The 23,208-nt window shown below is 36.4% G+C and overlaps 1 protein-coding gene across 1 annotated transcript in view; it reads left to right on the forward strand.

Moving 5' to 3' along the window:
* Positions 1-23,208, forward strand: part of LOC150108407 (reelin-like) — a 920,570-nt gene that overhangs the window by 167,342 nt on the left and 730,020 nt on the right. Inside the window, exon 10 of the mRNA XM_090390755.1 lies at positions 5,820-5,971. Within this exon, the coding sequence (XP_090246881.1) occupies positions 5,820-5,971 (152 nt within the window). The remainder of the gene's footprint in view (positions 1-5,819; positions 5,972-23,208) is intronic.

Raw genomic sequence — 23,208 nt, forward strand, 5'->3', positions numbered from 1 at the left:
CAAAAAATTCCATCCAGTTCTTTGACTGTTATCTCCTTTGGAACCTCATCTTCACATTCCATTTGTTCATTGTCTTCATATGTGCATTGTTGTTCAATTTCAAGAAGATCATCATCATCATCAAATTCCTGCCATGTACCCTCAAGGGGTGTACAGGATATGACAGTACTACATGAAAAAATTACATCATTACTAACTTCCTATCTACAATTTTCCTCCAAATCAGTCTGTTACTTGTCAAGACTCCAACATTATCAGATCTTATATTTCTATCGTCTAAGACACTTTGTACCGTATCAATCCACCTATATCTTGGTCTTCCTCTGGGTCGTTTTCCTGCCAACCTGGCAGAGAACACTTGTTTTGCTAATCTTTCCTCTCCCATTCTATTTAAGTGACCATACCATCTGAGATTAGCTCTGCTAACGCATTCCTGGATGCTGACAATGTCAAGTTCTTTCCTAATATCCTCATTTTTAATATGATATTGCCATTGATGCCATCTGTTCACGCCTCTTATCTTTCTCAGGACTCTCATATCTGCGGTCTCTAGTCTTTGGTCAAGTGTTTTACTAATGACCCAGCTCTCAGATCCATAAGTTAAAATTGGTTTGAACACAGTCTTGTATACAGCTAATTTAGTGTTCCGACTAATTTCTTTCTTATTCCATATGAATTTATTCAATTGACTTCCCACGATACCAGCTTTGCTGATTCTGTTGTCTATTTCTATATTTAGTTTACCATCTTCAGTAAAAATTGTGCCTAAGTAGCTGAAATGTTTTACTTGTTCCACAGGTTCTCCATTCACAACACAGTTGACATTTTCAATGATTCTGCCTATTTTCATTGTCTTTGTCTTTTTATTGCTGACCTTCATACCATATCTATTACAACAGCTATTCAATTTAGTCAGAGAATCTTGCAGACTTGTAGCAGATTTATTTAGAAGTATAACATCATCCGCATAAAGCAAAGAGCTGACATTAACATCTCCAATTTTGATATCAGGTTTAATGCCACATTCCTTCATAATGTGATCCATATAGATAATGAATAACAGAGGGGATAATGTACATCCTTGTCTCACACCCGATTTAACATTAAACCATCTTCCTGTACTTCCTTCAATTCTAACTGCTGACTCACAACTCAAATAAAGACTAAGTATTGCTTGATATAATGCCCCATTGACACCATATAACTGCAGCGTATTGAATAGCTTCTCTCTTGGCACCTTGTCATATGCCTTTTCCAAATCGACAAAACTTAAATACAGATCTTTGTTATATTCCCATGCTTTCTCGACTATTTGTCGTAAAGTGAAGATCTGATCCTGACAGCCTCTATTTGGCCTGAATCCAGCTTGTTCTTCACCAAGCTTTTCTTCCATAATTCTTCTCAACCGTTTCTCAAGTATACTTTCATAGATCTTGCCAGGAACACTCAGTAGGGAAATACCTCTGTAATTCTCACATTCAGTTTTATTTCCCTTTTTATATATGGGTACTATGAGAGCTCTACTCCAATCATCGGGAATTCGTCCCTCTGTCCAGGCTTTCTGAACTATACAGTGCAGCCACTGTAAGACTCTCATACCACCATACTTCAGCATTTCTGGTCGAATATCATCTACTACTGCTGCCTTTCCACATTTCAAGCCTTTGATGGCTTTTTCTACTTCAAGTATGTATATGTATTCCTGACTGCATGCCTGGTCAGTGTTTTTTATCACTGTGCTGTCATCACTGCTTGTTTCATTTAGCAGTTTTTCAAAGTAATTACTCCATACTTCAAGGATATCTTTTTCTCCTGTTTTCATTTCACCTTTATCATCTCTAATTCCTTTTACAGCACTCTTTCCTCCATTCCTAAGTTTCTTCAACAACCTCCAGAATATTTTGCCACCTTCTTGATATTTATTTTCTATATTCTTGCCAAAGTCCTCCCATGACTTTTGTTTAGCTAGTTTTACACACTGTTTAGCTTTCTTACATTTGTCTCTGTATTCTGTAAGAGTAAAAGCTGACTTATTTGCCAGGAACTTTTGATATGCTTTCTTCTTTTCCTTCACTGCCTCTTTAACTTCCTGTGTCCACCAGGGAGTTCTGATTTTTTTATCCTTGCACACAACCTTCAAGAAGATCATTGCCACTGAAATCTTTTGAATTTGAATCCAATAATTCTTTAACATCTTCTGCATCAACACCATCAAAACCAAGGTCTTCACCAATTGCAACGATTTCTTCAATCACATTGTTCACAGGATTTTGAAAACAACCTAAGTCATTAGTACTTTCTGGCAAAAGGTTTTTCCAAACAGCTTTCATGCAGCTAGAAGACACTTGTTCCCATGAGTCATGAATGTTTTCAATTGCATGTTTAATGTTAAATTTTTTCAAAAATTCTTGGAGTGTAATCACATTTTCTCCCATTGTTGTTTCTACTGCCTTTGAGTATGTCTTTTTAAAAAAATAGGCTTTGAAAGTTGCAATGACGCCCATGTTCATAGTTGTAGCAATGATGTCGTATTTGGTGGGAAAAATAAAACTTGCACATTCTCACACAGATCATTAAGAGAATTTGGATGACCAGGTGCATTATCTAAACACAAAAGAGCTTTGAAAGCTAAGTTATTTCTCTAGCTTCAACTGCCAGGCAAAAATAAGACTTAAACCAATCTTCGAATGGACTTTGGGTAACCCAAGCCTTCTGATTCACCTGCCAAATTATAAGTAAAGAGTTCTTATTACATCCTTTTAAAGCCCTTGGGTCCTGAGTTCAATAGACAAACAGCGGCTTCAATTTAAAATCTCCATTAGCATTCCCTTCAAGCATAACAGTTAAGCAATCTTTTGATACTTTATAGCTAGGCTGTGCTGCTGCTTTTAGCAGTTCTAGATTGCATTTTTTTCAATAGAGGCCAATTTTATCTACATTGAAAATTTGGCGGTAATCGTAATCATTTCTTTGATAATTTTCTGCAGCTCAGTAGGAAATGTAGATGCAGCATCTTCATCGGCACTTGCAGCTTCACCTGTTATTTTCACATTGTTTAGTCCAGCCCTAGAATTTTCAAGCCAGCCTTTGCTAGCTGCAAATTTTGAATTGTCTTCTTTATATTTAGTCTCTTTAAATCTTGAAAACAGGCTTAGAGCTTTGCCATGATATTATAGGCACTAATTGGAATTCTCTTTTGATTGCAGTCTTCGCCAAATAATCAACAGATCTTCCATTTCAGCCATTATAGCACTCTGGTTATGTGTGCATTGCATACTTGCAGATGTAGATGCAACTTTACCTTGCTCACAATACTCATCAGCTTTGGATAAAATAGTCTGTATTGTAGACTTGTTAAAACCAAATTCGCTTCTGATCTTACTTTTATTTTTGCTATGTTTAAATCTTTTAATTATATCAAGTTTTGCATCTAAGGTAATTACTTTCCTCTTCTTTTTTTCACTTAATGACCCGGTTGTGGAATTACTCTTATTCTTTGACATGATTATTGGGCTGTAAAATTTACAAAGAACATAATTTGTAAATATGTACAGCAGAACAACTGGAGCTTGTAATACACCCACTCTTAATGCTGGCAGCAAAGTAACTGGCTGGCACTCAGGCTCTGGGAGCATGACTGCATGGGAAGAATGACGTCATCATGCTCACGCCACAAGGCTTGCATGTTTTTGCATGGTAAATTTAAAGGTGCGTTAATCAAAACTCTTCCGCATATATCAAGGGATTGTCGCAATTAATTTCACTGCGTTAAGCAAGGGATACATATACTGTGCTATATTATTCTAAAATAAAGTCTCGGTGCTACTGGTATTTAATTTAGCTGCATGCTACTTGAATGTTCTAAATCTGTTAGTCATCTTTTTTATCTTTATATTCATTGCAGTTCTTACAAGTCTGTGTTCACAGCTTGGCATAACTTTTGCATTTGTTATTCCATTTCTATATCTCTGATTGATCATAATAAAATCTGATGGAGATATTTTTTCTAATGGCTATTTGGTTATTTTTTTTTTTCTCATCAGAAAAAATTGCCAAAGTTCTCTGCAACATGATTTTCATGCCAATTTTGTTCAGCTAGCTACCTTTATCTGTTTTTTTTTTTTTTAAGATCAACTTCATCCTCTTGCACATCCTGGATTGTACCAAGTTCTTATGCCTGCAATTTAGCCTACTTTGGACAGATTTGGAGTTCAGTTAACATCTATCTGCCTTGAAGAACACAAAAATTACATTCACAATCATCCGTACAGCAAGTTGCAATTGGCAGACCATGCTCTGGATTCTGCTTCACATAGGATTAGAGGGAAGAAAACATCAAAGAAGTTGTTAAGGTCTGAGAGGCTATTTTTAGAATCTGCATTAGCTATGAAGTACTCTCCCAACATGTATCACATTATTATTATTATTATGCGACACCTCCAGGGAGTCCAGGGACTCATCGTGGGAGGGCACACTACTCTACTTCGCTAACATCTCATCCTCTGCACTACTACTCATCATCGCCAACAACAGTATTTTTTGTCTGTAAATTGCGTGTTCTGAAGGCCAATTTTTCTGTACGCAGGATGAAAAACCTGAGTTTCTGGGAGAAAACAAAACTCTGCTACCACTGTATGAGATCAGCTAACTCACCCTCAGCTGAAAAAGCCCATATAAGGGTTCCCCTCATCATGATAAGAATCGAACCAGGTCTTTTCCAATCTAAAGGCGCAATGTTCCACTATTCTTCCAATTGTGCTACAGCAGCTACATTAATTTGCCAAAGATCTGGGAAACCATCATTTTGAGACTTTAGCTTGACTTCTCCATAACTTAAGGTTATCTGGCCCACAGAGGGTGCCATATAAGGACAAGTTCAGTTTCAGCTATAATTTGAATTGTTTTACACATTTATTTAGTTCAGTGCAGTGTGTTCATCACAGTTATAATTGTCTTCTGAAGATACTAGATAGATAATCAGTGAAATATTAGTAAGTTTAATAAATGTATTTTTTCCTCTTTTGGTGTTGTTTGAAGCGAAGCTCTATTATGAATAATGAATGACAAATAAGCTCAGCCTTTCCATATATATCCTTTTGTATATGTAATTGATATATATATTTATATATATATATATATATATAATTCATTATCTTCACAGTAACACCATCCTTTTTATCTTATTTTAAAAATTAAATAAGTTATTTACTATAATGTACAAATTGAAACTTTTGTGATATGAGACATGTTCAGTATCTTAGACAATAAATCATGTTTATAGTTCTCATAACAAAGTAAATAACTAATAATGAAATATACACATATGCAGCCTGGTTAAGCCAAGTGATCATCATACTTGCTGCTCTCTAACCCACAGACTGTGTGTTCAAATTCTGCATGAATCACATGGATCTTTGTGAATGAATGAATGTCTTTAAGTGAAAGATGAATTTCATTGGCTGGTGTCAGATTATCCCCTTTCTTACTGGCTAAGAAAGGAGATAATCTGATTTGAAAGTTCTATTTTTGGTCTCTAGAGCAATATTTCTAAATTATGTGAAAAAATCTCTTAGCCCATCTATGATACTAATGTATTGCTGTACATGATATTAATGCTTTTCTGGGCAGGAGTTACCTACAAAAAAGTTTCTCATTAAGTTGCTGTTTTAGCCAAACATGATGATTCTCATCGTTATAATAATTATTATTATTATTATTATATTGGAAACAATTAAATGTAAGGTTTCTCAGTTTTATTTATTACTTTTGATTTATGGATAATTCTTTATTATATTATAAAACATTAGTTAATTTTGTAGATGGGAAATCAAAGGAGGGAAAGTTGGCCAACATTGTCAGGTCCTCTATCATAAAAGAGCCGTTGTTATGAAAGATGAAAGCGTCCGTAAAATTTGTTCTCCTTATGTTGATACAACCAGAATTGGAAATATAAGATTTTATTTTCTGTATGGTAAATAAATGCTTCTTTTAACTGAATAATTACATTTATTTCAAACTGATGTTAATATTTTATATTAAAATTATATTAATAAGTTATATATATATATATATATATATATTAAAATTCTATTGTATTAAAATTAATATGAATATTTTCAACCCATCATAATAAGGATTTTTTGTTGTATATTATGCTTATCCAACATAATTAAACTTATAATGCTGGTTTTCTATTAATCCTTTTTATCCAGATTGATCCATTATTTTCTGTATTAGACATCTAAGTTAAACTATTACATTTCTGACTTCTAAGGCATTCCTGAACTTCATTAATCCATCTTTTGGTCTTCCACTGAGTCTTTTTCATATCATTTTTCTTTCAAACACCTGCTTGTTATATAATCTTTCATTTGCTGTTCTGTTTAAATAGCCATATTGCCTTGGATGATCTGCTTATGCATTCTTAATATGAATACTAGTTTAATGGGCAGCAGTAATGTCTGTCTTAAAGTGATAAGCCACATCTCTTAAGTTACTTCTGCATAAATTATTTTATTAACATTAAGCCTTTCATTTACTTAATGTATGAGATGAAATGAGTTGGAGTGCATTTTAATTAAATGTGAACATAGCTGATTGTTTATTTTATATTTATTTATCTATATATTGCTGTTAATTAGTTCTTTGCTTAAAATTGATCCAAAATTTCACACAATGTAGCATATGTGAAATATATTCATTAACAAATTCAAAAAAGGCAATGATGATGTATGAGAAAATATCAGAAATATATACCTATTAGACAAATATAGGATTGTGAAGTGTGGAAGGTGAAAAAAGTTTAAAATGAGGAATCAGAATGACTGATATGGCAGGTAGTGACATGCAAGAACAAACTGAGTTATGTAATAGGTGATATAGAAGGAGCTGGAAACAACAAAGAGTGTAACATTATGTTAGAAATCTTGAGGCTTCGATGAGTGCTTAACATTAATAAATGAGCTTGGAGAGTCAGAAAAAGAGTTTGAAAGGTAAAAAAGGAGACAAACAACATATGAGAAGAAGAAAAAAAAGGAAAGAAAGAAAGAAAGATGCAAAGAAAAAAAAGAAGAAAAGGATGATGTCACAATTAGAAAGAGTACCAGACAAATAAGCAGCAAAAGCATGACATGGCCAAGTGTATATGAAGCATGTAGAAAATAGAATGAATGACTTAGAAAAAAAAATATTAAAGAGTTATTGAATGATAACTCTTTCAAGATATGGCATAAGCAAACCAAGATGGAGCAGTGATTGTAAATGATTCAGTGTGCAAAAGATTAACAGCAAGCAGTATGTTGATTTACAAGATGATTTTGATTAAAAGGATGTGAACTTAGATTACATATAAATGAATTAGGTATAGTATAATATATGCATGTGAGATTTTGCAACTTATTGTGTGCGTAGGTGCTGTTTGGGTTGTTTGTATATGCAGTCAGAGAAAGGTATGAGAATAATATAATAATAATTATTATTATTATTACGTGACACCTCCAGGGAGTCTAAAGACTCATTGAGGGAGGACACCTACTCTACAAATTCTGTCTCCATCACTCATTCTACCATCTCCAATTAATTGCAGCTACACCAACGCCATCTACCACCCACCATCACTACTAGTATTTCCACAGACAAGTTATTGTCTGTGGAAATACTAGTAGTGATTAACTTGAACACTGTCTTCTGTGCTGATTTAGTATTTTGACTGCTGTTAATTTTCCTACCCACAGAAGCCTTTCAAAAATATCCTTTATTCACATTACAGTAATCATTGATTATATTGTTAGAATGTTACCATAAGAAGCAAACATTTTTCCATTAAACGCTTTGTTTCTAATTAAGTATGCTCTCTTTTAAGCAATATTGGCAAATGGAGAAAAAAATAGCATGAAAAATTTTTAATTTAATCCAGTCAGTTAGTGCAGAAAACAATATGTAATTAGCATCTTAATTCAATGACAACAGTAAAAATGAAATATTAAGAGATAGGTCAATATAAAAGACGATAATATAGTAATAACACAACCAAACAGATTTTATAAAAAATTAAAAATAGCCCATTAGGTTATACTCAGAGAAAAATGTAAGAGAGCTAAGCTATTTTGTTAAAGTATCTAAACAAAAGTCATGGGAAGATTTCAGTCAGAATATAGAAAATAAATATTGGGAAGGTGGCAAAACATTCTGGAGGTTATTGAAAAAGCTTAGAAATGGAGGAAAGAGTACTGTAAAAGGAATCAAGATAATAAAAGGCAACATAAAAACTGAAGATAAAGATATCCTAAATATATAGGTAGTGACAGATAGTAGTAAAAATTTTTGCAAGAGCAATGCAAACAGGAGTATGCGGTGGAACCTCGGTCGTCGAACTTAATTCGTTCCCAAAGGCTGTTCGGAAACCGAATTGTTCAAAAACTGAAACCATTTTCCCATAAGTATTAATGTAAAATGGATTAATCCATTCCCGAACCCCAGATGATTGTTTATTAAACCTTTACAAAAGTACTTTATGCATAAGATCGTATACAAACATAATGAAAATACATAAAACCTTACATAAAAAGAATAAACACAATAAATAGATAAAATAAAAATAAAAATTTAACTTCACTTTGACTATACACATCGAAGAGTTGATGGCATAGGTGGAAGGAGGTGAGTAAGGGGAGTCCCCCCTTCCATAAAAACATCAGGTTACTGTCCTGGGTTTTTTTCTCTTTCTCTTTTCTGTCTCTTGGCACCACCCGGCTCTGCTTGAGACACACAGAGCCTCTGTCTCACTAAAAACCTGTCAAATGACATTTGTTTTTGCCTGCGTTTTAAAATGTTTTTGAAGTGAGACATGGCACTCTCATTGAAATTGAAATCCTCCACTAACTCCTCCACATCAGCATTATCAACTTCCAAGCCCATGATTTTTCCCAGAGACACAATATCATCGACAAGAGCAAAATGCTCAGCCTCACTGTCTCTGTCTGCTACACAGTCTGGCCACAATTTCCTCCAGGCCGAGTTCATCGTCCTGTAAGTCACTTGCGCCCAGGCTTTGTCAAGGATACTTAGGCAGTGGAGGATGTTGAAGTGATTTTTCCAGAATTCTCTGAGTGTTAATTCTGTGTCAGAGGTCGCTTCAAAGCAACTTTGAAACAGTGCTTTGGTGTAGAGTTTCTTAAAGTTCAAAATGACCTGCTGGTCCATGGGCTGAATTAGAGAAGTTGTGTGAGGGGGCAGGAACTTCACTGGGATAAAATCAGACTCCTCCACTAACTCGTCCTCCTAGCCTTGAGGGTGAGCAGGAGCATTGTCCATCACAAGAAGGCATCTAATTGGCAAATTTTTTTCTTGAAGGTATTTTCTCACACTTGGGGCAAAGACTTCATAGATCGACTCAATAAACAAACACCTAGTTATCCAAGCCCTACTATTAGCCCTCCACATAATAGGCAATTTACTTTTCATCACGTTATGTTTCTTAAACACCCTCGGATTCTCAGAGTGGTACAGAGCTTGACCTTGAAGTCCCCAGTTGCGTTTCCACATAACAAATGAGTTCAGCCTGTCCTTCATTGGCTTGTGTCCTAGCAATGCTTTTTCCTCCTGAGTGATGTAGGTCCTCTTTGGCAATTTTTTTCCAAAATAGGCTGGTTTCATCACAGTTGAACACTTATTGGGTAAGAAAACCCTCAGCCTTTACATAGTCACTAAATTCTTGCACATATTTCTCAGCAGCTTCTCGGTTCGAACTCACTCACAGCCTCCCCATGCCTAACCACACTATGTATGCCGCTTCTCCTCTTAAATTTCTCGAACCACCCTCTACTAGCTTTGAACACATCAGTATCAGCACTCGTACCAGGGTTTTTCTTTAACAGGTCATCATGTAATCGCCTTGCTTTTTCACAAATTATAGCATCAGAAACACTATCACCAGCGAACTGCTTCTCGTTTATCCAAATCTTAAATTTCTCGAACCACCCTCTACTAGCTTTGAACACATCAGTATCAGCACTCGTACCAGGATTTTTCTTTAACAGGTCATCATGTAATCGCCTTGCTTTTTCACAAATTATAGCATCAGAAACACTATCACCAGCGAACTGCTTCTCGTTTATCCAAATCAGCAACAATTTTTCCACTTCTTCAGTCGTGTGCGATCTTTGTTTAGTAAGAACTTTCACTCCTCTTGCAACATCAGCTCTCTTGATCACCTCTTTATTTTTGAGTATTGTACATATTGTTGATTTCGCCATACCAAACTGCATAGCAGGATTCGAGACACGAATGCCATTTTCATGTTTGGATATGATTTCTTTTTTCATCTCTATCGTGGTTCTAACAACTTTTCTTTTTGCTTTGCTGCTATCACTATTCTTCTGCAGCCCCGTGGTGGCTTAATTAATAATAATTTATGAAAAAAAAAAACACAAAGAAAATCAAGAAAACTCACTGCAAATTTGAGCAGGTGTCTGCACTGAATGAAGGCTGCCGCATAACTGATGCTTTCCTGCCTTACAGCTCAGCACATGGAGCATGCTGAGCTGTAAGGTGTTCACCTGTTTGGGAACCGAAATTCTGTTCAGAAACCAGGGCATTTTTTGTTCGGAAAATATGTTCGAGAACAGAGGCGTTCGACAACCGAGGTTCCACTGTATATCAATACTTGAGGTAGAAAAAGTCATCAAAAACTTGAAACATGGTAAGGCAGTTGAATATAGGTGATTCAACCAGAAATGCCGGCCTTGTTGGTTGAGTGTTAGCCTATCCGCCCTCCAGCCAAAACTGTGGGTTCGAATTCCACCCTGGGCATGGATGTTTGTGATTGTCTGTGAAAATACTAGTGTTGAGGGTAGGCACTAGATGGCATTGGAATAGGTGATGATGGTAGTTGCGGTTTGTTGTAGTTGGTGGATTGAGTAGTGTAGACAGAGAGTTGTAGAGTAGGTGCCCTCCCTCGATGAGCCTTTGGACCCCCCCCCCCCCCGGAGGTGTTATGTAATAACAATAATAAATACTTAACGATGTAGCTATATCTGGTCGAGTCAAATTCCAGATTATCGGAATAGGTCTCTCTCATAATTTCCAGCTGTAAAAAACGGAATAAAGCTGAATGTGAGAATTACAGAGGAATTTCTCTATTACCAGATGAGATTTATGCAAGTATATTTGAAAAGAGACTGAGAAAAATTGTGGAGAGGAACAAGCCAAATAGAAGTTATCAATATCAGATTTTCACTTTATGACATATAGTTGAGAAATCATGGGAATATGACTTAAGTTTTGTACATCTTAAAATGCATATGACAAGGTGCCCAGAGAAAAGCTTTTCAAAACACTATAATTATGGTGAAAATGAAACATTATACAGAGCAGTAAGCAGTGTTAGAATTGAAGGAAATACAGAAAGATAATTTGAATGTAAAAGCAGGAGTAAAACAAGGATGCATATTATATCCACTCATATTCATCAGGGATCATATTATGAAAGAAAGTGGTATTAAACCTGATATTAGAATCTGAGATATCAAACTTAGCTCTTTGCTTTATGCAGATGATGTTGTACTCCTAAACACATCCAGTGCAAGTCTCCAGGATTATCAAATTAAATTAAATAATAGCTGTAACAAATTTGGTATGAAACTTAATAATAAAAAGACCAAAACTATGAAAATAGGCAGGAACATAGAAAACTCCAACTGCATTCTCAATGGAAAACCTATAGAACAAACAAAATATTTTAGCTATTTAATCACATCTTTTAGTGAAGGTGGCAATTTAAATTTGGAGATAGACAACAGAATAAGCAAAGTTGGCATGATCTGGAACCATTTTAATAAATCTATATGAACATAGACATTCTACAAGAATGAAATAAGCCAAAATTTTAAGCTAGCAGTATACAAGACATTGTTCAAACCATAAGTTTTGGATCTGAGTTGGGCTAGAAATAAAGCACTTGATCAGAGACCACAGATATGAGAGTTCTGAGAAAAATTAGGGACCTGAATAGATTGCATCAATGGCAGAATTATATTAAAAATTAAATTATTAGAAAGGAACTTGACATTGTTGATATTAAAGGATGTGTAAGCAGAGGTAATCTAAGGTGGTATGGCCACTTAAATAGAATGGGCGAGGAAAGGTTAGCAAATGGAAACAGATAGAGGAAATGCAAAGGAGTGCTGGAACCAGGGATAGATTGATGCCAGGACAGCAGGTAAGTAGGGGAACACAGAGAGAAAGGGTTAGAGGAGAGAGAGAGAGAGAGGGATGCAGGCGAGCAATCAAGGAACAGAATGGTTAGAAGTGTGATGTATGGAGACTCGATGATCTCAGGTGTGCAAGGTAGGATGCCAGAGGTGTTTTTGCCTGGAAGGATGATATAAAATGTGGCTATGGCAATTAAGAGGGGTGAAAGGATAGATGAAATGATTGTGATGGTGAGCCAAAATGACTTGAGGGGCAATGTAAATCAGGCTGCAAGAGATCTGAGATTCTTGCTTGAGGTTGTGCAAAAGAAAACACAGAGAGGAAAGATTGTGTGTGTGTTACCCAGGTATGATAGTGATGAGTTGAGCAGAAGAGCAGTAATACTGAATAGCATAATAGCCAGAATGTGTCAGAAAAGAGGATTGGAATATGTAAATGCTTGGAGGGCATTTGAGGACAGAGGGGGAAACTGTATGCGATGCGAAAGACCTCTTGCATTTGAATGAGGAAGGACGAAGGCATCTGGAGAGATTGCTGTTTTCTGAGAGAGAGAGAGTCAGTGCATCAATACAGGGAAACTAGAATTCCCTGGGAGGAAAGATTGTGTGTGTGTTACCCAGGTATGATAGTGATGAGTTGAGCAGAAGAGCAGTAATACTGAATAGCATAATAGCCAGAATGTGTCAGAAAAGAGGATTGGAATATGTAAATGCTTGGAGGGCATTTGAGGACAGAGGGGGAAACTGTATGCGATGCGAAAGACCTCTTGCATTTGAATGAGGAAGGACGAAGGCATTTGGAGAGATTGCTGTTTTCTGAGAGAGAGAGAGTCAGTGCATCAATACAGGGAAACTAGAATTCCCTGGGTGGATGGTAGCAATGGTGGCCTCTTGTGGGAATGGGTACTTGGGGGGAAGGGGGGACAACATCAGGTAACACTGCATCCAGTGGGGTCGAGAGGGGACAATGATAGGTACAGAAGCAGTGATATTTTTATCATCATCATGCATATCAAGGACCTAGCATGGCCTGTTCCGGCCTTAGAAGTCATCGTTTAAGAGGACGTCCTGGGTTTCTTTTTCCTAATGGCTTGTTTTGGTAATCTTTCTGTTTTCATTCTTTGAATGTGTTCCATCTATTTGTTTATATTTTTTAATTTTTTCTATTACTGGTTCTTGGTTTAATTCTTTCATAATTTCTTCATTTCTTTTGTGATCAAATAGGGTATACTTTGCAGTTTTTCTCATAAACTTCATTTCTGCTGTTGTTAATCTTTGTCTTTTTGTTTTATTGTCCAGATTTCGCTTCCATACATTAAGACTGGTAGGGCTAATGTATTGTATGCTTTTAGTCTGGTTTGTTTTTGAACTAGGTTTGGTTTAAATATAGAGTTAATTACACCTGTTATTTTTAAATATTTTGCAATTTTTACATTTATATCTTTTTCATTTTCATATGTGATCGTACATCCTAGGTAGTTAAATGAATTCACCTGTTCTAAGTGTTCTGTAAGGTAGATGTGGCCAAGACAGTGACACTAATGGTTTTGAAAGCACATGGTGTGAGGTAGAAGTGGCCAAGACAGGATATTTAGTGGGGTGTAAAAACCCCACAAAATATCCTGTCTTGGCCACTTTTACCTCACACCCAAGTTTGGCCACTGGTATTTAGTGGGGTATAAAACACCCCACTAAATGTCCTGTCTTGGCTACTTCTACCTCACACCATGTGCTTTCAAAACCATTAGTGTCACTGCCTTCCAAAGCCTCCACTCTTAGAGGACATAAGTCATCACTTATCATAAGCAGTACTCCACCACCACGTTTTCCTTTCCTATCCTGCCGAAAAATGCTGTACCCTGCCACTTCAATTCCTGTTATTATATCATCCTCCGTCAACCACATCTCAGAGATCCCAATAATCTTTGGCCAGGCTGATGCTATCAATGCCACCAATTCATCTATTTTATTTCGGATACTCTTGGCATTAGTATAGAGCATAAAAATGTCACTGCTTCTGTACCTATCATCCTCCCCCCCCTTCCCCAAAGTATCCATTCCCACAATGGGTATTTTGGGGAAAACATGGTAGTGGAGTACTGCTTATGATAAGTGATGACTTATGTCCTTTAAGAGTGGAGGCTTTGGAAGGCAGTGACTAATGGTTTTGAAAGCATATGGTGTGAGGATATTTAGTGGGGTTGTTGCTATAAACCAGGGAGCACAGAGGGTGGGGGGGGAGCAGGAGATGTTTAGGCAGTTGAGCTTGGCAAGTGCAAGAAGAATGATTGTTATGGGAGATTTTAACTACAGCAGTATGAGCTGGGAAGAGGAAAATTCATGTAGTAATAAGAGGATGGAATTCTTGAGGGACAAAGTCTTGGGGGACAACATGTAATAGAAGGAACAAGAGGTTCAAGAGTTTTGGATTTGGTCATTGCATCAGAAGAACTGATAATAAGTGAGATGACATCTCTCCCATCAGTTGGAAAGAGTGACCATGTGGTTTTGACTTGGAAGATGAATAGACATGCAGGTGTATGAAAGAAAAGGGAATGTATGTGGAATTATAAGGCAGATGATTATAATAGTCTTAGATATCAACTAGGGGCAGTTCCATGGAGGGCAAAATTGGAAGGCCAGGATATCATTAGTGCTTGGGAAATTGTGAAAAGATATTTGTTAGCAGCAATAGTAAGCTGTATTCCACGAGTGAAGAAGCGGACACAATTTGGTGTAAAGTGGATGACAAACAATATCAAACAGGAACTGCAGTTGAAAAAGAGATATAAGAACAGAGGTGGAGGGCAGATACACGAAGAATATAAGATGCAGGCCAGGAGAGTGACCAGTATGGTGAGTAAGGCAAAACTGAAATATGAGAAGAGATTGGCACTAAGATCCAAAGAAACTCCTAGAAAATATTTTAGCTATGTGGCCAGTAGGAGGAGAAATGATTGTGGAAGAATGACATTGCAGAATAAAAATGGGAATAGAGTGACTGATGCAGAGGACATAGTGGAGTTGTTCAATGAGCACTTTATAAGAGTATTTCATCCTGGAGAAGAAGGTTTTAATACTAGAGGGATAGGGCAGGTTCAGGGTTTAGAGGTGCAAGAGGAGAGCATGTGTTCCAAATAATGAGTACTCTGGATACCAGTAAAGCTGTGGGACTGGATGGTATTTCACCACGGGTTTTGAGAGAATGTGCTAAAGAACTGACAGCTCTGTTGGCCTGTCTCTTCAATAAAAGTCTGGCTGTGGGAAAGGTACCCAAGGAATGGAAGGAAGGTAAGATAGTGCTGCTGCACAAGGGTGGTAGCAGATTGAAAATGTGTAATTATGGGCCAGTTTGTGTGTCATCAGTAGTTGTTAAAGTCTTGGAGAAATTAGTGAGGGACAATATACAGTGTTGGGCAGATGAGGGTAATGTTATTTGTGAGAATCAACATGGATTTGTTAAGGGGCACTCTTTCTTTAGTAATATGATTGCCTTTCATCATAAAGTGACAAGAGCAGTTGATGAGGGAAAGGCATATACTGCCATTTTTTTTTTTAGATTTTGCAAAGGTGTTTAACAGGGTGCCACATGATAAGCTGATATTTAAGTTGCAGGACATGGGTTTTAGATGTCAGGTTAGTCAACTGGATTCAGGATTGGCTCTGATACGTATCAGAGAGTTGTGTATGGTTGGGCAATATCAAGGAGGCAGAAGGTTACAAGTGGTGTTCTACAGGGCTCAGTACTGGGAACTGTATTGTTCAACCTTTATATCAATGACTTTGTCAATGGATTGCAAGGGGATATTCAGTTGTTTTGCAGATGATGTGAAGCTGAGAAGGGTTATCAGTAATAGTGCAGATGTGGTAGCCCTGCAAGAGGATTTGAAAAACTAGACAGATGGGCAAATGAATGGGAGTGTTGGTTTAATGCAGTAAAATGTAAAGTCTTGAAGTTTGGGAACCATCGATGTGAGGATGCATACTCGATTGGAGGAGCTATACTGGAGGAAGTAGGGGAGACAAGAGATCTGGGGTTGATGATTGATTGAAAACTGAAATTCAGGGAGCATATTGCAAAGGTGGTGAAGGTAACCCAGATGATTGCTGCAATACTGAGAGGGACACTGACCTGCAGAGATAAAAGAGTTATCATTCCGTTGTATAATACCCTGATCAGACCACACTTAGACTATTGTTCTCAGGTTTGGTCCCCAGGATTTGATGGGGATAAATTAACTGTGGAAAGGGTACAGAGGCGGATAACAAAGATGGTTTCAGGACTGTACAATGTCAGTTACAAGGATCGATTGAGGGAATGTCGACTGCAGAGTTTGGTGGATAGAAGAAGGAGAAGTGATATGATCGAGACTTTTAAACTGTTGAGAGGCAGTTACAGTGTAGACATTGGGGAGTTCTTTCGCTTGGATAAACAGTGGAAAGGAGTGATGACAAGGGGCCATCCCTGGAAGTTACGAAAGGAGGCTGTGAGCAAGTGGGTGAGGAGTGGTTTCTTTGCATGGAGGATGGTTGAACCATGGAATGCATTGCCTGAGAGAGAGTGATTAGAGCAGGAACGGTCAATGGGTTCAAGGAGTGGTATGATAAACTTTGTGTTTCCTTAAAACGACCTCCCACGATGAGTCTTTTGACTCCATGGAGGCCTGGATAATAATAATAAAAAAATAGATATTTGATACCAAAATGACAGGAAAGAGATCCAGAGGAAGATCAAGGTCTAGGTGAATTGATTCAGTCCAAGTGCTTTGGAAGAATGAAATGTTATGTATGACGATATTGGAAGGTAATAGACCAATTTGGAGGAAAATTGTTGATAGGAGATTAGTAATGATAATGTAAATTTAATCATGTAGTGCTGTCCTAGCATCCTGATTAACTTTGAGGGTTTACATCAGGAAATTGATGACAATAATGATAAGATAATGCTGCAGGTTGATCACCTGAGGCTGTCTTAAATTTTTTTTCACAAACACACTTCCTTCAGTGGTGGCCACCCATAATTAATCAATTAAAGATTTGAATGTCCAAAAAACTTATTCATCATTACAAAAAATTATTTTAAAGGTAGAAAATCAGCCATGACACTGGAAACTGCAGCTGTACTGAAAAGTCAAACATTGTTTGATTGTTTGTACGTTTCTTGCTGTGCACTAGGATTTTGGAACTTGTATGAATTTTTGTTCCAGTACATTATTATGATCTAAACTACTGAAACAAAAGTTATAGCATTTGCAAATGATATAATGGTAATGGTTTCAGGACAAGATAGCTCTTATGTGATTTCATCACATAAATGTCTACAATTGAGGGGGAAAAAATGGTGATTCACTATATGACAGTGGTCCGGAACCTAACTTGATGTATGACTGTCATCTGCCTGTAATAATATGATACTCCCCATTACTAAATTACACATGGAATCCTTTGAAACTTTACCTCTGAATTGCAGTCCCTCATATCCTATAGTCTGATTTATGTTTGTACACACACACACACACACAAACAAACAAACAAACAATGTAATGTCTTTGCCATGTGATCTCAAGCTCTCCATGAATATCTATCTTTATTTAACAACATCCACCCTAGAATTAATTATTTTGTTCTTTGAAATAGAATAAAAAAGATCTCCCATGATATCTCCCACTTACCAGTTAATTAGAATGGAAATTCATTTATTCAGTTACTTGTAGACTCATGAATACTAACAGATACCTGTATGCATTTCACATTACCATCTTAACCCAAAATTGATCATTAAAAAAAATTATAATACACAAGAAATTATATTCTTGTTTTAATCCCAAGCATAAGCAAACCAAAAGTTTCACATGAAGTATCTTCTTCACAACTCGACTACTTGTATATCAATGGAGATGATGCATTAAATTGTTCTAGTATTCTTTAATGTACAGATATTCATGGAGAGCTTGAGATCACATGGCAAAGACATTACATTGTTTGTTTGTTTGTTTGTGTGTGTGTGTGTGTGTGTGTGTACAAACATAAATCAGACTATAGGATATGAGGGACTGCAATTCAGAGGTAAAGTTTCAAAGGATTCCATGTGTAATTTAGTAATGGGGAGTATCATATTATTACAGGCAGATGACAGTCATACATCAAGTTAGGTTCCAGACCACTCTCATATAGTGAATCACCATTTTTTTCCCCTCAATTGTAGACATTTATGTGATGAAATCACATAAGAGCTATCTTGTCCTCAAAACCATTACCATTATATCATTGGCAAATGCTATAACTTTTGTTTCAGTAGTTTAGATCATAATAATGTACTGGAACAAAAATTCATACAAGTTCCAAAATCCTAGTGCACAGCAAGAACCGTGCAAACAATCAAACAATGTTTGACTTTTCAGTACAGCTGCAGTTTCCAGTGTCATGGCTGATTTTCTACCTTTAAAATAATTTTTTGTAATGATGAATAAGTTTTTTGGACATTCAAATCTTTAATTGTATATTATCATGCATTATGGGAAGAGTCATTGCTAGACCAGTTTCAATATTTATTGAAGTCTTGCCAGTGAGAGATAGACTTCAATAAAAGTGCAGGTCATATTCTGTATACTCATCTGAAAATAAGTGTGCTGTGTATTATGGGATACTAGTACAACTTGATATGACATTATCTGCTTTCACATTCTTCCATATTCTAATTATGAAGATACTTCACTTACAAACTTTTGTTTGCTTACATTTGTGTAAAGCATTAAAACAAGAGGATAATGGAAGGGTGTTTGAAAAGTTTGTGGCCTGACATGGAAATAAACTACAGATTAATTTGAATTTATTTTTATTTTTCAATTTGTGCTCCTCTTAGATTAATACACTTGGTCAAACAGTTCTGCAACGTGGTTATATCCATATAAGCTGGTTCATTGCAGTCTGCAAAAAAGAAGCTTTCTGCTCTTCATCCAAGAAATTTTTGAGTTTCAGGAACAGGAAGAAGTCTAATCGTGCCATATCAGGCAAATATTGGTGGGAGGGCAACAATTCAGAGCCAAGTATGTAAAGTTTGGCTACCACATTTGTGGATATATGACCTGGTTAACTTTTGTGATGAAATAGTACCTTTTTATTTTTATTTTTATTCATGAGAAAGAGCCATTCCTGGCTCTTTCTCATGAATTTTTGTTATGTAGTTATTGTAAAAGGCTAGTGTAGTACTCTCTGTTTACAGTTTGGCCCCGTGGAAGATAATCAATCATTATTCTTTGCATGGAATCCCAAAAGACCAATGTCATATCTTTGCTAGCCATCTTTGGAGGTGGGCATTTAGGATGATTCCATTGTTTTGACTGTTCTTTCATCTCTGGTTTGTAATAGGGGATCCATCAGTAGCCATAAATCTCCTCAGAAAATTACATGGATTTCATAAAATGCCCCAAGCCCTCATTAAAAATTTGATTCCAAGTATGTTTTTGTTCTTTCGTCAACAAATGCAGCACCGTCTTTACATATACCTTTGATATTCTCAGTTCTTGTCCACTTTAGTTTGGTGGCCTTTTAGGAACATAGTGTACATTTTTTAGATGGTTTCTTCATTTATTGCTGTAAATGGTTGCCACTCTGAGCATCATCTTCCAAGCTCTTTCTGCTATGTTTAAATAGAGCTGCATACTCGTTTTTTACTATCAAAAAGCAAAGAAATAGATTTCTCTAGAGTATTGTCTGTGTCAGTTTTTTTTTGTTTGTTTGTTTTGTTTTTTCAATTTAGTTGGAGTCATACCTTTCTTTATGAAATGCTTGATGATGCCATGATGTTCAATATTTTCATTTTTTGAAAAAGGCTTAACACACCTACTTTGATGGACTACATATGAGAAAGCGAATAGTCATCTGTCAAGTAGTTTTTACTTTCATACCATAGGTGACTGGTTAGAATGCTGAAAACATTTTGGCAACTCAAGTACCATCACTATGGATGGTATGTCAGGTCACAATCTTTTCAAACGACACTCATAATTTTTTGTCTAATTTATACTAATTTTAATAATATGGTAATAAACAATTTTGTTACTTGTATATCCAAATATAACTTCTGCACTGATTTATCTTTCAGTATCTCTACAGATTTAGTTCTCACTGACAAGACCTTGATAAAGGCTGAAACTAGTCAGGTAGTCATGCTTAACCATAATGCATGCAGTATACACTTCTGATAAGGAGGTACTGTGAATTATGGGACACTAGTTCAATTTAATATGATGTCATCTGTCTCCATATACAGGAAGCCTGGTTGCGAAGGAGCTTCACACACAATGTTTTTCTGCTTATACTTGGGTAGATTAAAGCACAAATATATTCACGTGCATCATAATTTACTTTGTAACTAAGTGAAAAAGCTTTCTACAGCTATCTCTAATCCAGAATATTTTGAAAATCATCAGTATCCAGGACAGAGTAAATTGCATCATCAGAATGCACTGCACATGAAACAGCAGGCTGTATAGAAACATTCAGCAAAATGGTTACAGCAAAAACAGTTTTACCAGAAAAAAAAAAGTCTTACACCAACTTGGTTGGCTGATTGGATAGCATACCCTCTCTCAAACCAGCAGGTTGTGAGTTTGAATCCCACCATGGGAATGGATGTTTGTAAAGGCCTCCTCCAGATGAGCTTATATAGTTTCTTAAGTTTATAGGGCTTGCTTAAAAAAAAAATAAACTTGAAAAAATATAAAACAAAAATCCACTCTCTTTCTGAAACATTACAAATTTGGAACGGGCTGCAAACCACTTTAAGGCTGATTGTGTTTCAGATCTCCTAAGTGTCTAGATAAGTTTAGATTGATCTATCAAAATGCTGAATTTGTATATATTTCGTTTCGTCATTTAAAATTAATTATTGCAATCCAGTTCTTAAGAATTTTTATTATTATTATTATTATTAACATCTGGTGTCCATGGAGTCAGCGACTCATTGTGGGAGGTACACCATTGCACACAATGCTCATCCAATGGTGCTTTAAACTGATTCACTGTGGCTACATTCACAACACACTCAGGCAATGCAATCCACACTAATCAACCACTCTCCATGCAAAGAACCTATCCCTCACTTCTCTCCTCACACACCCTTCGTATACAGCTTCCAGCAATGGCCTCTTGTTCTACACCCCCCCCCCCTCTTGAAAATCTCTTCCATGTCAACATGATAACAACTCCTGACATGTCTCAATCATATCCCCCCCCCTCCTCCTATTCACAAGGCTTTACAATTTACATTTTCTTGATCTATCCTCATACTACACATTCCAAAGACCACTGATAACTTTTGTGAATCTTCTCTGGACCCTTTCCAACATATCCTCATCACCATGAAAACCCGCTGACCAGATCTGTGCACAACAATCCACATGAGGCCTGATCAAGACCTTATAAAGTGGCATCATAACCTCTTTATTTCTGCATCATTGCCATTATATAACGTGATGTCTTCACAACTTGTGCAATTTGGCTCCCGAATTTCAGGTCCTTGTTTACCACCATCACTCCCAGATCTCTCATTTCCTCTACCTCCTTTAAAGTTTCCCACCAAGTGTATACTTTGCATCCCATTGTTGCTTACCAAATCTCAAAACCTTACACTTTGTATTGAACTGAAAGTTTCACTTACCTGCCCATTCATGCAATCTATTCAAGTCCTTTTGTAAGGCTATAACATCCGCTTCACTCTGCATTGCTCTGCCCAGTTTTGCATCATCTGAAAACAGCTGAATATCATTAGTTAAACACATTCCCAATATCATCATCATCATCAAATTCCTGACATGAACCCTCAAGGGATGTACAGGATATGATAGTACTGCATGAAAAATTTACATCATTACTAACTTCCTATCTACAATTTTCCTCCAAATCAGTCTGTTACTTGTCAAGACTCCAACATTATCACATCTTATATTTCTATCGTCTAAGGCACTTTGTACCGTATCAATCCACCTATATCTTGGTCTTCCTCTGGGTCATTTTGCTGCCAACCTGGCAGAGAACACTTGTTTTGCTAATCTTTCTTCGCCTATTCTGTTTAAGTGACCATACTACCTGAGATTAGCTCTGCTAATGCATTTCTGGATGCTGACAATGTCAAGTTCTTTCCTAATATCCTCGTTTTTAATATGATATTGCCATTGATGCCATCTGTTCATGCCTTTATCTTTCTGAGGACTCTCATATCTGCGATTTCTAGTCTTTGGTCAAGTGTTTTACTTCTGACCCAGCTCTCAGATCCATAAGTTAAAACTGGTTTGAACACTGTCTTGTATACAGCTAATTTAGTGTTCCGACCAGAGGTGGATTACCCATTAAGGCAATAAGGCACGTGCCTAGGGGCCTCAAGCTTTGGGGGGGCCCAAGCTATGACATTTTTCTCTAGTGTTTTAAAATAGATTAATGTTTTCAGTAAGCATCATAAAAATCTTGATTATTTTAAGCGAAAATTTTTTCAAAACAATTATTATGTTTTAATATGAATTTTGAACAGCGTGCACTATCTATGTTAAATAATGCCTCAATACCAATGTCGGCGCTAGTTGACAAGCTTCATATTTTGTATTTTGAACATCGCGTGCTATCTATGCTTTGAATTAAACAGCATTACCAATGTCGGCGCACATTGCTGTTGACAGCTTCGAGGTCACGAAAACTGATTGCATTGCTGAGAATAGGAAGTTTCGCCTGGTTGCGCTTTAACTTCATTTATTATTGAATCGTATAAGAGTGAGGTTTTTGTTTCAAAAGTAACTTTTTAGTGTGACTTTTTGTGTTTTGAGTGTAGTGCAAGTAAAAAAAAAACTTTGTAAAATTTAAAAAAGAATAAAAAGTTTTATTATTTATCATCCTTTAACCCTTTAACAGGTAGAAAAATCCAGAAGTTCAAAAAATTCTAAAGTACAAAATTTCATTTATTTGCCACCTAACTTTTTTTTTTTATTATTATTTTGGGGCCCACAAA

This window comes from Typopeltis vanoorti, chromosome 3, assembly GCF_054136105.1.
Source record: "Typopeltis vanoorti isolate ZY-2024b chromosome 3, IOZ_Tvanoo_1.0, whole genome shotgun sequence".
NCBI lineage: Eukaryota > Metazoa > Arthropoda > Arachnida > Uropygi > Thelyphonidae > Typopeltis > Typopeltis vanoorti.